Below are 14,735 nucleotides of genomic sequence, written 5' to 3' on the forward strand. Positions count from 1 at the left end.
CTCGAGCGAGGGAACGTGTTCTCGCCGAAATAGAACAACAAGACAATGATAGGAACATCAACGAAAACCGTGCCAAAAAAATACCACCTACTCTTCTGGTAACACTACCAACTCTGCCACGCGATGTAACGCCGTCGTTGGGGCAACATGTAACGCCATCTCCGTCAGGACCGGCAACGTTACCAGAACCAAAACGTGAAATGTCGTCCTTACCGTTTCTGCCGGGCCACAAAGACCAGATAACTTCAAGACAGAGAGTGAAAACTTTGAGCAGCCCTCCCCATTAGACCCTTATGCTCCAGTGTTTTTGTCCCTTCCTCACGGAATTAAAATCGAACGGTGTGACGAAAATTCCATGCAACAAGGACGTGACTAAAAACTTCAAGAGGAAGTCTTTATGATGCGGCAAGAGCAGATACAAATGATGGTATCCTCGCAACACCAGCTCACCACAGCAAGGACTCTTCCTCAGCCTGAGGACAAATCGTTTATCATGGCTTTCGACGCGCACGTTCAGTTAAAAGTAATAAGCAACGCAGACAGGCTCTATTAGCTCCACCAGCACCTGATAGGCGAACCCAAGGAACTGATCGGCGGATACCTCCATATCGCGCCTGACGAAGGTTATAAAGAAGCCCGAAGACTACTGGAAGAGGAGTACGGCAACGCCTTTCAGGTCTCCACAGCCTACATGCAGAAGCCTTTAAGTTGGCCAGTTCTCAAGTTTGACGATGGCCCTGAGCTAAAACGTTTCTCGATCTTCTTAACGAAATGCCATAAAGCTACGAAGACCATCGCGCACTTGGCAGTGTTGGATCACGCACCAAACTTGCAAACCATAGTTCTAAGCTTCTCGCCAATCTACAAACTAAATGGCGCGAAATCGTAGTCAGAAATAGACGTTAGGACAACACCGTTGCAGGCTTTGGTGACTTTGGTAGAATTTGTGGAATACGCGAAAGGGCATCAAGCAACATTCCACCCAAACAAATTCCCTGGTTGTCGTCCTTACTCGATTGAGACAAAAGCCAATAACCTTTATCGGTGACATCGAAGCCAAGTTCTACCAAGTAAGGGTTCCTGTCTTCCAACGCAACTTCATGCGTTTTCTCCTGAACGCAGAATATAGAATGACGGGTCACCCTTTTGGAGCTGGGTTCTCGCCCAGCTGTTCCAATTTCGCCTTACGGAACACAGCAAACGAAAAAGAAGAAGAAATTACTACGAAATAATTTATACGTGAATGACTGCTTGCAATCAGTCGGTACCGAAGTTGAAGGCAAGATCAAATTGATGGTTTTCGTAAAGCGTGTGCAAACATTGGATTTTGACTCGCAAAGTTTATCAGCAACCGTAGAAGCGTCTTTAAATCAATTCCGGAAGAGGAGCATTCAAAAGACGTGAAAACGCTGGACCTCAACTACGATGACCTGCCAGTCGAACGTGCTCTCGGCTTACAGTGGTGTGTTGAATCAGATACCTTCGGCTTTCGCATTGTCGTCAAGGGGAAGCCACTAACGAGAAGAGGAATACTAATGACCGTGTCCTCCACTGATGATCCTCTTTGTTTTGCTGCGCCATTTCCTCTGACTACCAAGAAGCTGCTTCAGTAGCTGTGTAGAGAAGAGAAGCTTGGATGGGATGACGAGCTCCCCGATCTTTACTTTAAACGCTGGGAAAATTGGCGAAATGAACGCCCACTTCTCGATCGCATGATCGTCCCTCGCTGTGGGAAACCATCAGACTTCGGACAGGTGAAGACTAGACAGCTTCGCGTTTTCTCAGACGCAAGCTCAGTGGGATACCGTCAGTGGTGGACCAGCGTCTTTGTGTCAACGAAGGTCGCATACATTGCTCCTTTATGATTGGAAAAGCACGGCTCGCCCCGATCAAAGCAGTCTTCGTACGCCTCGGCGAAATGATGAAGAGGGAGCTCGACCGTAAGCCTGATACCGTACAGTACCACACCGATTCTACCAGCGTGTTGCGATACATCGGCAACGACCAGTCCAACTAATACGCAATTTTTCTAACCCTAGCCAGTGGAGATATGTGGAAACGAAAGAAATTCCTGCTGATGATGCTTCCCGAGGCCTAGGTGCCAAAACAATGATAGAACAACAGCGCTGGTTAAGAGGAGCGGAGTTTCTATGGCTACCGGAGAAAGAATGGCAGTACAACCTTCGACATTTGGAGAACTTTCAACCGAAGATCCAGAAGTCAAGAAACTTTGGTATAGTGATCACCGATCCAGCACTTGTAGCCACCGTATCGTAGCTATTGCAGCATTTTTCCGACTGGTATCGCTTAAAGAAAGCCGTTGCAGTTTTCTTGAGAGTACAAACCATTCTCAAAGAAAAAAGGCTAAAGAATATTAAGGAACAGCAAGGCTTCTTCGTTACTACTAACGATAAAGCTAATAGGTGGTTTCATACTAGTTATAAGAGGGCACTTATGTAAACCACTTTTTGTGACATTGGCATTCCTCAATAAAGATTACCCTCTTCAAGTAACTAGACCTTAAGTACGCAAAGAGCTCGAATATACTTTCAAGGCGATATGCTTACTTACACTGATAAGCGTTCTAATTTAAAATTCTAAGTACACTTAAAGTGATGGGCCTGTCAGTCAAATTACGCGCCAAACTAGTTTTCACGCTTGTTTCCTAAGTATAATAGTTTCGGTATTTAGTCTAATTATAGTTTTCGTTGTATTTACTTCTTAGTTTTTCATAACCGCTTTGTTATCATCTCGCTACACATCGCTTCACTTCCAAGCATGGTTAACGTCGCTACCGCTTCTCTTCAATAAACTTTGTTTGGCCATCTTACCGTCGTGAACCTTTGTTGTGGCAAACCGTTTTCATAAGCGCCAATCAAAAGTTCTGTTTCTTAACGTGGGATTAACGGCCGTCCTGTGAGTAGCGATTTGCAGAGATCCATATGCACAAAACTCGGCCAAACGATAAAGATCAGTAATAAAATTATCTCGCTACGGGCTCGCCTGGACCTTGCACGCGTTGATTGAATTTAGCTCGCTCATGAATAACATTCCTCTTTGCAATGAAATGATTCTCGAATTTCGCTTTAACGGCGTCGTACTTGTCTGCGAAAGCCTCTTCCGTAAAAGTGAAGCTTGCCATGGTGTCTTCAGCATCGCCATCCATGGCATAAAGAAAGGCATTCACCTGTAATGCCTGTTCTTGGCTTTGAATGCCCGACACAACATGGTGGCGCTCGAAACGTTTTTTTCGAACGAGGCTATTCCTCGAATTTGGTTAATTCGAATGGTTTCAGGGTTTTACCTGCAGTGAAAGCTAATCAGCTGCGGCTCCTGAGTCATCGATTGCGCTCGCGCTAATCCCACCTGTCGGCATCGCAATAAAAACTATCTGACGGAGGACTATAACTTCTGCAGTCACGAAGAAAGGTCCGCCAGTTGTAGTGTTTAGGCCGTTTTATAAGTCTTCTGACACCATGTTATGTCGCCCAACGGTTTCGAAGGCAAGAAAAGCGCACACAAGTTGGTCTACTCTGTGTTGCTGTTTAATCCATCTGAATAGTAGTTACAAGGTTGGGTTTTAAGAACTCTCTAGAAGCAACATTGATTGCGTTACATAACAGGAACAAGCACAGGTAGCCCAAAACCCCACGGGCCAGCAACACCAGAAGTGCCTCCTTCGTCGACGCAACTAAGGAGTTCATCAGTTGCCAACTTTAATTACCAAAATGAATAATTGCTTACAGAACGTCAACCAAGCACTTGAAGATTTAAACTTCGCTGGCAATCTGCAAAATGAACTTTTCCTTAATTGAGCGGAAAGGCTGCATTTGTGGGCTCATATCTAATAACTATCTTAATCTGTCTTTAACACGCCAGCAATAGTGGTGGGGCGGGAGGGGGGGAGGATGTATAGGATGGAGAGGACTCAATCTAAGTCACGGCAGGTGAATAGCCAACTAGTCTGCCCCCTACAATTTGGGACTTAAAACAAATGTTAGTTAAGTTTGTTTGTTTATAACACTGATGTATAGTGTCCTCAATTAGCACTGCAGTGCTTAATACTTTGATACTTAAACAAAGTTGATTATTATTCTAAAGGCTAAACTTTGACTGGCCCCGAGAAAGTCCAACTGCATAAAACTCCTCAACAAATTCCTTACAAACGTATGTGTGCTCCTCCGCCACACACCCCTCGCCCCCTCACCCCCCCCCCCCCCCAAAAAAAAAAAAAAAAAAAATGTCCTCAATCGCATAATCATACACCCATGTGCCATTTATTCAACTGGTGGTTCTTTATCAATATTATCCTTAGCCGTTTACCTTACCCTACAATTGTGTAGTTTCAAACCCTTTTTAATTAAATATTTGATTTCCCAGCGTTTTTTGTCTGCGCCAACTATTCTTGTTACTCCAAGACACCAGTTTCCAGGGAAACCGCAAGATGCTATGGTTGTATGGATTGACGATACCAGTAAGGAAAGTTTTAAGCTATGCCTCAGAGAAACCAGGATTTTTGATGGCCTACACCAAAACATAAAAATTGTGAGTAATTTATTGACTGTTGTTTCCTGTATAAGATAGTACCAAGTTCACCCTTGGTGATGATGGGTAATTATCATTAGAGAACACGCTTCCTAGCTGTCAGCTTTCTCTTAATAAAATCTAATATTTCCTCCTGAGCACACGTGTATAATCAAGGAATATTAATTGAATTGGATCAATCTACTGTACCTAGAATCGTTCACTTAGAAAGAAATGACCTGGCTCTAATTTCAGGCTAAGAGGAGAAACAAACCGCAAACCAACAACAACCAACGTAAAACAAAAGTAAATCAGTACAACTGGGCACTTGCTTGGCTCATTTGGTGTCAGACAAGCAAGTTAAACTTGACAAAAGGGCATTAAAACAAATGGAACTAAGGAGGAGGTTATCTTCGTGAAAACACTAGTTGAGTTTCCTATGTAGTCATCTTTATCGTTGCCTTGCAGAACTGGTTAGCATTTACCAACCTGAGTCTCGAGAACTTTACCCTGACCGACAGCTTGGTGTTTGCGAAGAACAACTCTCTTTCTCAACAAGAAAACGTCGCCTTCTGTAAGGTAAGGAGAAGTGGTCAGTAGAAAAAGTATCATTGTTTATTCATCTATCTCTGATTTTTTGTTGCTGTTGTTGTTATTTAAAACCAGAGCCCTAAGTGTTCAATAATAATTTGTAAAATCTGCTGGACGTCCTAAGCCCAGTTTGCAGACTTGTTCGTTTTGAATACGATCTGAAACATTGTAAAAGTAAATACTTGTTCTTGTGTCCGATAAAAAGTTTGACTGTTCACAGTCCCCTATTTTTCCGTGTGATCGTCGAGATCGAGCGCGTCTTACCGTTATTGGCGGCCATCTTCATTTTTAGATGTACCGTCGGGGGGGTTGGGGGCGAGAAAAATAGAGGGACTGTACCAACATCACTGCGACTCGCGTTTAAGGAGCGCGCTGCTCCTGCAACGCAGCCATCTGATTGGTCATTAGACAATAGAGGTTAATCTGCGTTGACAACACGTTTGGCTGAAACTGACAAGCTGTTGACAAGTCGACAGTTCTAAAAATGGCTCTCGCTCGCCGGGGATCAATTTCAGATGTATCGTTTTCATGCAGATTAACTGAGCGCCTTGTAGGTTTAGTTTTGAAGGACAAACAAGAAGAAGCGTTGAAAAGTTTACTGGATGGCAAAGATGTGTTTGCTGTACTACCTTCTGGCTTCAAGAAGAGCTTAATATATCAAAGCTTTGTCATTGCAAAAGAAATGGAGGGCTGCGTCACTGATCCGTGTTGTTTGTTGTTTAGTTATCGTCCCGCTTCGCAGCATCGTAGAAGAGCAAGTAAACTACAACGATTTTGACATGACAGCTAAAGGTTTCGAGAAAGCGAGCAAAGCCTTAAAGGGCATTAAAAGCAACAAATACAAATTAATCTATGCCTCCGCTGAGCAAGCTTTATCGAGCGAATTTCTCAGTTTGCTAAAGGACTGACTCCTCCGAGCAAACAAATTCTCCGTGGAAACACGGTATCTGCCATAGGACTTAAAATCAACGTAACAAAGACGACACGTATTAGAAATATCTGGCTTCTTAGCTGATGGTTTAACCGATTTTTTGGGTGTAGTGTTGACCGCCTCCATTGGAAAACGGTGATGTTTTGATCACGCAACATTCATGTATCAAATGTACATTTGTGCATTTTTATTTGGCATGTTTTTTTTATCAGAGGCGGAGTTTGTTAATTAATGACAGGCGTCAAATTCTTGTCACGCCCCCTGAACGTGAGTCGCAGTGAAGTTATTATGGTGCCTCTATTTTTCTCGCCTCCTCCCAAACCGTCCCTAGCCCCCTAAGTAGATTTGATACTCTTCCCCAGGTTAGACTCGGTACGACTGAAAGTCAAGATGGCCGCCATTAAGGGGGGACTTAACGTGAGCGCCATTTTACCGCACTTTACATGGCTTTAATGGAAATATCTCGTTCACGTTTCAAGCGATCCAAAAACTCTACGTTCATCTCGTAAATCTATGTTGTGGGGTGTTTTGTAAATTTTGGGGTGATTTTTGGGTATATTTGGGAGGAGATAGTTTTTCTAGAGGGATTGGTAAAATTAAGAGAAATAAGAAATATTGAAGAATTAGTAAATTTTCAAAATAAGAATTTGTAGTTAATAATTTATAGACGGATACCAAGTTAGTCCACTAGCAACCTGGGGTGCTCTTGCGTGGGTATCAACTGTCTGTTAGTGTTCCAAAAATCATTTTCTTTCTTCTATCCCTTCTTAAAACCACTTCAAATTTCATTCAAATTTAGGTTAAGTCCCCCCTTAACGGTAAGAGGCGCTCGATCTCGACGATCACACGGAAAAATAGGGGACTGTGAACAGTCTAATAAAAAGTCTTATTTTTTTTCTTGTTACAGAAAATTAACTTCAAAGAGCCATTCTTTGGTCCCCCTGTGGCAGTAGTGACGCCAAAACGCACTCACAACAACGAGAGTTCGGGGCTGTCTTCTGAGTCAGGATGTGACGCAATTACCGCCTGGGTTGAGGTAAGACGTACGTTCCCCCTAGTTTACCCGTTCAATCTATCGTTTTATGCATTACTTATTTTCTTACGTAAAATTAATGAAAGGAATGTTATCCTTATGCCAATGGAAGATCTCCACGCTCAGGAAAAAAATCAGTTAACTGTGAGCGCCTTTGAAGTCTGAGCAGTTTTGACGAGGGAAGGGCTGATTATGTGCCCCTTAACTGATCAACCCTTCATTACTTAAATGACATTATGATTTTAAAGATGTCAACGATACGGCGAATAACCTGAATAGTTGAAACTCATAATTAACAATTATTCCACGAGCGCGCGTTGGATATGAGAAAACAATGAAAAGAGTAGAACTAGCGTTTTGATAGTTGTAGCGGGGTTTGTTGTCAGAGTATAGAATGACGTCATTGAGTGGTGTGACCGACGCACGTGATCAGAGTCTAGAGTCCAGCCAGAGTGAATGGTAAACAAAGTTTTGCAAACTCAACCTCCTTCCCAGGGTCGCTCCTGTTCACGCTCCCTGCAACGTGAGGAGGAGAGACCCTGGGAAGGAGTTTGCTGCAAACTGTTTTGGCGAGTAGCGGACAAACATCGGAAAATTTTCGCAGGCACTGTCCGATGACAATTGGACAAAGATCGTTGCAAGTGACCTTAATTGGAACTTTGTCGTGAAGCGAAAGGGAAGGAAACATTTGTCCAAATATGTCGCCGATAGAAATAAGCTTACTGCAATGGCGAGTAATTGATCATAAATCACAGTGAAACGACTGACATGGTGTAATATTTTGGGGTCAGAAATTACTTCTGGAATAAAGGGTAGTTTTAAAATTACTGTTAGTGAAATCCTTTCGGATTATACGCTAATTAAGGGTATCAATTGCGTGTGTAGTAGTCGAAATGTTTGCTTGAGAGTTTTGGACTCGGCTCTGTCAACGTGATGCTCGCTCATGAAATGTGGTCAAATGTCTTGTTTATTGTATAAAACAAATAGATTCCATTTTGCCGTGGGTCCGCACTCTGATAACGCACAGAGGGCGTCAAAACGTGGTAAGAACATCAGTCACCTCTTTTTATGTTCTTACCACGTTTTGACATAATCTGCGCGTTATCAAGGTAAAGACCCACGGGCAAATGAAATCTATGTGCTCCAACAAGCGTGAGTTAAATAATTGTTTTATTAAAAACAATCAAGAAATATTGCTCGATCTTGCTCATTCGCTTTGCAAGAACAAACAGAAGACAGTTTAATGGTCTCTATTTCTTGAGCATGGTATAATAGCTCATATACCATGGCCGCTAAGCCAATCAAATCCCTGGAATTGCACTATACAACGTAAACATAAACAGATAGTACAAAAAATACAGATGTTTGAAATGAGCGTGGGCACTTTTCTTCCATCTCTCGCGATGGCTTATAAGTCCTTATCACATTATCAGAAGTAATAACCAGCAAACTTTAACACATATGTTTCATTTTAGCACACATCTACAAAAGAAATGGAGATTTGTGTGAAAAACTATGACAGTAGAAGTAAAGACACCATTAAAGTTGATTACCTGGTTGTTGGAGGTACGTAAAATCAGCGACAAGTGCCGGACAAATACGATTTAACTACTTCTGTTATACACATTAATAACTGGTCTTGTAAATTCAGTGTCCTCTAGTTTGCCGGTCACACATGACATATATGACACTCTATTACACTTCTTAAAACTAGGGTAGCGGACTGAAAGAAAAACAGCTTTTGCAGTGAATTTGTCAGGATCTGATATCTGTATCAGTATTACACTAGCTACAAAAAAAAAATTAATTTATAGTTTCTGACATGGTCCAAATCATAAATAACGAGCCTGTTATTCCTCAAATCAGGAATCACACGTAGAGTGATGTTTACTCTTTACAGACATTTTGTTTTTGTATTTCAAATATGCCCATCATTAAAACAAAAGAACTTTTTGTTCCAACGGCCAATAGGCGTCTCGCTGGTACCTTAATATAAATACTGAGGCTATGTAATGCGAACTATTTATTTATTTGCCCAAAATTAGGTATTGTTACATTTTGACACATTTTGCTAGTAATACAACATTGAGCAGGAAGTGCCAGGAGCCTTTCTAGGCTTACCTGGGAGGTCCTCTCACTTACTTACAAAAGATACTACCCTGGCATGCGATTTTTAAAATTATTGTATTTTACAAATTTGTAGTTAATATATAAAGAGAGCTTTCTCAGGATAACTAACCATACTCAATAAGGACAAAAGTAATCGTGGGAAAAGGAAACATTAAATCGATCTTGACTACTTTGAATTTGTAAGAATAAAATTCTTACTTGCGCTGAAACGTTAATGTACACTGAAGTTGTTTGAGGTCACTTGGTAATTTCATGAATTGCGTATTATAATCTATTTTGTGCTGGAACCTGGGGTTGTCGATTAGGTGTTTTGTATTTCATTTATGGCCACAACGTCGAATGTTTACCTGTTGTAAATCCGTCTTAAACACAGTTCTTAACTTTAAATTTAAACATTCTTACGAAAACGAAGTGACAACTGTCCAACACATGTTGTCGAACTCAACTCAAACATGGCGGCTAGAACGGTCGGCGCGGTGGCTCGAGAAAACAGCCAGGGTCCCAGAATCTAAAATAGGGTTCCTTAAGCAAGCAACATGTAACACTTCCCAGACCTTTGGCAGTCTTACGCGCAGGAGGGTCGCTTAGACCTGTGACGGTACAGAAGTTGCCGTTTAACACTAAGCAGTTCTTTTACATAAGATACTCATCTGGGAGGCTAAGCTCTTCTTTGTAAATTGGCTGGCTGGACTTTGACCCAGCCACCGTTTCAAGGTACGCAAAAACAAACAATCTTTTTTTCAGAATTCTCCCCGCTCACTGGCACTGTTAGTGCACTCCGAGTTTTCAAGTTATCACGAAGTGATGAGTTAACTGTTAACTTGATGTGGTAATTTTAAAGCTGACCTAGTTTTACAAGCAGCATAAAATAAGTGTCTATCATTGTGTTTTTGTGGTCACACGTGATAACCCAAACCGATTTATAAACTGTTAGTTGATTCTATATTTTAATGAAAGTACTCATCGGATTCACGGATCAAGACCTTAGAGAAAGGCATTTACCCTTCCCTCTTGCCATTTACTAGTCAAGGACCACCGGCAATTAAGTTTGAGTTTGTTTCCAAGTGTCACGAGCTTATTTTTGGTCGAATCACACGACGCGGGTAGCCGCGTTAGCGCTCTGTTTCTTCAGCCTCAACTCTTGCCCCACGCCCCCTTCCCTCACATACCCTTATCTACTTAACGAACAACAACAATTGCTTTCTCCTGAACACTTTTCTAGATCTGGATCCGTGTTTAGAAGTAACTTGCGATTATCACTGTCAGTGTAAGGCTTTTGGACCTCATGATGCTCGTTGTGTAAGCGTTGATAGTTGTCCATCCTTCCAAGAACCAATCTGCTCTTCAAACGGCACTACATATGACAACAACTGCCTGTTTGAACAACAAATGTGTCTGCTGCAATTGAATTTTACAGTGCAACATCCTGGTAGTTGTGAAGGTATGTTCATTTACAAGTAGATTTAATTCCATTTATATCTTCAGAACATTTTCGGCACAGAAAGATGTTTGACACAAAACACCAAGCACTGAACGAAATAAAATTTGCAGGAAAAGATCAGCCATCCCAGCTAAAAGTTCTCTTAATGTTTCTCAGCTATCATTTATAAAAGCTGCCACTTTTTAAATGTTGGCCATTCTCAGCTATCAATTAACCTCCTGGAGATCCTTTGTGAGGTAAAGTTTTCGGTAAGAGAAAAACAGCTCAGAGTAATGTAATGACAAATCACAAATAACAAATTCAGTCAGGGGGTTGCATCCCAATATAACGAACAGTATTCGGTTGAAAAAATACCAAAAAATAATAACAAGAACAACAACAACAACAACAACAACAACAGCAACAACACTGAACAACCGTGTGTTTTCACACAAACCTTAAAGATCAAGACGCACTTTTTCCAAAGTGAACTTTCCACCGAAAAATATAAAACGTAGATGTTTGTGCAATTTTTACAGTTCTTCGATGGAAAGTAAAGGGGATAAGTCAAATGCATATGGCTTGATAGCTTAATACAATGAAATTGATGAGTCGAAACTTGACTCCACCCAGTATTTAGTTTATTACTGCTTTGTGTTTATCACATTTTTATTTCTACTCATAAAAACTGGCTATGCCTTTTCTCTTTTTTACAGGATTTCCATTTCAACGCGGTCGTCGCCACATGCCTCACATTCCATCCCTGGGGTACTCCCACTGCGAAGTAATTCGTTTCCAGCCTTACGTGTTCTATCCTGACAAACCCATTGAAGTGCAGATCACTGTCAATCACATTGGTACCTCTGACAAGTCCTATGTCCATGATGCCAGCGTTGCTTGGGTTGAACATGTAAATTATCATCAATTCACTGCTTGCGTGATGGCGGCTGGATTTAACGAACGCCAATCCAAAGCTAACGTGACAGTAGATTGGATGGGCTACCAAGGTGCTCCGGAGGGTGGTATTAGTGGAGAGACGCGCGTATCACAGTGGTGGACTGGGACGACTTGTGAGACCGTGAATTTTCCATTGGCAAGTCATTTTTCAGTTTAATGGCTGATTATCGGAATTAGTTATAGAATAACTACATTAATACATAACAAATGAACAGTTCTAACAACAAAACGGCACCTCTGGATAGTAAGAGGTTTCTTTTGAGTTATAACTAATTAACGCTGGACAGTTAATCTTGCCGAAACATGTCTGTAAAACTCAGGAGTGTCGTGTTTTTCTTAAAATTAATTTTATCACTGCTTTTATCCAGACCATTTGGAAGAAACAAATTAATATAATAGCTTTAGCTACGAGTTTTCTACGCCGTCGCGGCACTTTCATTAGGGAGTTTAAGAGGCTACGACGGCGATAGCAGCGAGAACGTCACAAACAATAGGATTTAATGAGAAAAACAAAGGCCCTGCTCGTGCGTTTTAAATTTTGGTACATTACGTCACAGTACTCGGCCAAGCAACAAAGTGAATTAACCGGATTCAAAGTTTTATCTAGAATATGAGCACATGACGGTCATTGTCTGTCGAAACTTAAACGCCGTTCCCACCTGATCTGTTACTGGATAATTCGGCTAAATTGTGCAAGCTCAACGAATTGGAATAATCCCGAGATAGTACAAGTAACACCAAATTAAATTTTCAAGAGACATTTTCGTTGGCGTTCTCGTTCCTATCAAATTATGAAGAATTCAGTTGTAACGTGGCCTATGATAATCAACGTCACGTGACAAAATGTACCGGAAAAAACGTTCAAAACCTCGGTCTTGGTTAAGCGTCAGAGCCTGAAAGTGAATTTCATATAGCTTCCTTTATTCATGTTCTAAGGACGTTGTAGACTCTTGCAATAATATTTGAATTATTGTAAAGGTAGCATTCTTAACAACTTGGCTGTACACTAATTGTTCCACCATCTTAATTTTTCCCACAGGGGAAGTTTACAAAGAAACCTTCGGTTTTTATTACCGCCGCTCACCACCACGCCGGACTGAAGAGAGACGCTGCAAGTGTTTGGTTGGAAGACATCACGCGATCTTCTCTTAAAATATGTTTGAGGGAACTGCAAAATTATGCAGGCTCCCACGAAGACATTTACGTTGTAAGTATTTCGGATCCTTTTAAATGGTCTTTCTTCAGAGGTTTTGAATTCACCTTTAAGGACGTTTTCGTTATGGCGTCATTGCACTAAAATTCGAACAGCTTTTTGTTTACTTGTGTTTATTAGAGCAATTGTTATTTACTCCCCAATGGGGTTAAACAATCTGAATTTCAGGGAAAACGAAATGAATTCTCGTATTTTTTATAGTAAATTTAAATGACACAATTATGCCCCGCCCTGCCCCGCCCTTACTGGACGAGAGGGTAAGGAAGGAATTAGTCAGAAAATGAAGAGTCATATTATCATGCGTTTTCATAACAATATTGCTTCTTAAAACATTGGGGCATTTACCTTTATAACTAAACGTATAAGAGTTTAATTCTATAAAGCACCGGGATAACTAACGAAGTAAAGTCTCATAAAAAGTAAATTATCACTTGTGCTTCTTGGATTTCTAATTTCCTAACATTTTAACTCAAGAAGCACCGGAAGCCAAAAGATTCATTCTATATAAAATTAAGTTACATTCATCTAACTTTGAATTTCAAGTAAGTACGTACATAATTTCATACCTCTTGGTCTTGATTAACAAGAGTGATTGTAAACTGCATTATACATTGTATTTTACAAAGACTCTTTACATTATCCAAGTCACATTAAGAGTCGGAAAGTTTCTAAACACAGTTCTCGGCTCCAACACCTACTTCAGCTTATCGCCTACTCGCTTATCATCCTTTGAAATATCTTTATTTTGAGATTCAACTTTTAACCATTTGTTTCTTCCACCTGAATTTAGCAGAGTTTGTACCTTTTTCCTTTTTTGCAGAAATGGTTAGTGTTCTCGTCACTTCACAAGCCTCTCTTCTCAGAACTCAATTCAGTTTATTTTGCCAACTCACAGAACCCTCCTGCTGATTACAATGACGCATTCTGCAAGGTCAGTGTGCTTGATTTTCGTTGTATCATTTTTACTTTCTCGGCACAACGATAGGCTATTTTACTGTAGTTTTCATTATGACCTGGCCTTTGAGTAGAATCGAGGCTGGAGTTAAACCTGGAACTCAGTGGTTTCATATGTAAATGCAACTAGTGAGCATCAGAAAAACATGATGGCAGTGAAGTTTGTATGAAAACAAAGTTAAACTCCAGCCTCGCTTTTACCCAAAGGCCAGGTCACTGGGAAAACAACTATAAAATGGACTATAATAATACCTCAAATAAAATGGGCGTCATTTTCTCCTGAGATTTCACGATCACTAAAACAATTTCATTGAATTTATAACTAAAATTTCCTCTCGTTCCATTGTTAAGGGGCTAATCCGTTATACACCACTTGCTTTCTCTCAGGATATCCACTTTGTTAAGGTGTATAAAAATGTCCCGAGCGTTTTTGTATCAGCAAATCATTCTTCCACTGGTGGAAATCGAGATCCTATGCGCAATTCCATAACATCTTGGGTAGAGGTAAGCCAACGGCACCAATTTTTTCCACACGTATATTTGTTACTTGTTGCAATTTTTAAACATGTCCCAGTCCCAACTGGGCAATTTAGAAATGATGCACATATCTTAAATTTTTACTGAACACGAAAGCCCTTCATTCTATCCTGACGCCATAGTGGTAATCGTTAGTATTTAAAACTTTTCCACTACCGTTCCGAACGAGACAGCTGAAAGGAGCCTGGGAGCCAATGAACATTTTCCTCCGTTTTTTGTTGTTGTTGTTGTTTCGTGACTTGCCATTGCGTGGTTATCAAGCCAGCGTCCCAATATTGAATTTGTCATTCTTCGCCAGGATCCCGTGTGCACGCATGGCCTGGTAAGCGCTAATGACATAGTCTAAAAATTATTCTATATTTTTACCGAAGGCAACGCTAAATCATGAAAATGTATAAATTATATTTGTTTCCTTCTCCGCTGTTTCGAGTTTTGTAGTTTTTAA

The 14,735-nt window shown here is 40.8% G+C and overlaps 1 protein-coding gene across 1 annotated transcript in view; it reads left to right on the plus strand.

Annotated features, from left to right (window-relative positions):
- Nucleotides 1-14,735, plus strand: part of LOC146483421 (uncharacterized) — a 203,206-nt gene that overhangs the window by 10,187 nt on the left and 178,284 nt on the right. Inside the window, exons 3-11 of the mRNA XM_085105653.1 lie at nt 4,381-4,545; nt 4,993-5,103; nt 6,954-7,082; nt 8,555-8,645; nt 10,432-10,650; nt 11,346-11,722; nt 12,632-12,793; nt 13,620-13,730; nt 14,141-14,257. Coding sequence (XP_084961779.1) covers nt 4,381-4,545; nt 4,993-5,103; nt 6,954-7,082; nt 8,555-8,645; nt 10,432-10,650; nt 11,346-11,722; nt 12,632-12,793; nt 13,620-13,730; nt 14,141-14,257 — 1,482 coding nt within the window. The remainder of the gene's footprint in view (nt 1-4,380; nt 4,546-4,992; nt 5,104-6,953; nt 7,083-8,554; nt 8,646-10,431; nt 10,651-11,345; nt 11,723-12,631; nt 12,794-13,619; nt 13,731-14,140; nt 14,258-14,735) is intronic.

The sequence above is a fragment of the Pavona decussata genome, unplaced genomic scaffold (assembly GCF_977016875.1).
Source record: "Pavona decussata unplaced genomic scaffold, jaPavDecu1.1 SCAFFOLD_38, whole genome shotgun sequence".
Classification (NCBI taxonomy): domain Eukaryota; kingdom Metazoa; phylum Cnidaria; class Anthozoa; order Scleractinia; family Agariciidae; genus Pavona; species Pavona decussata.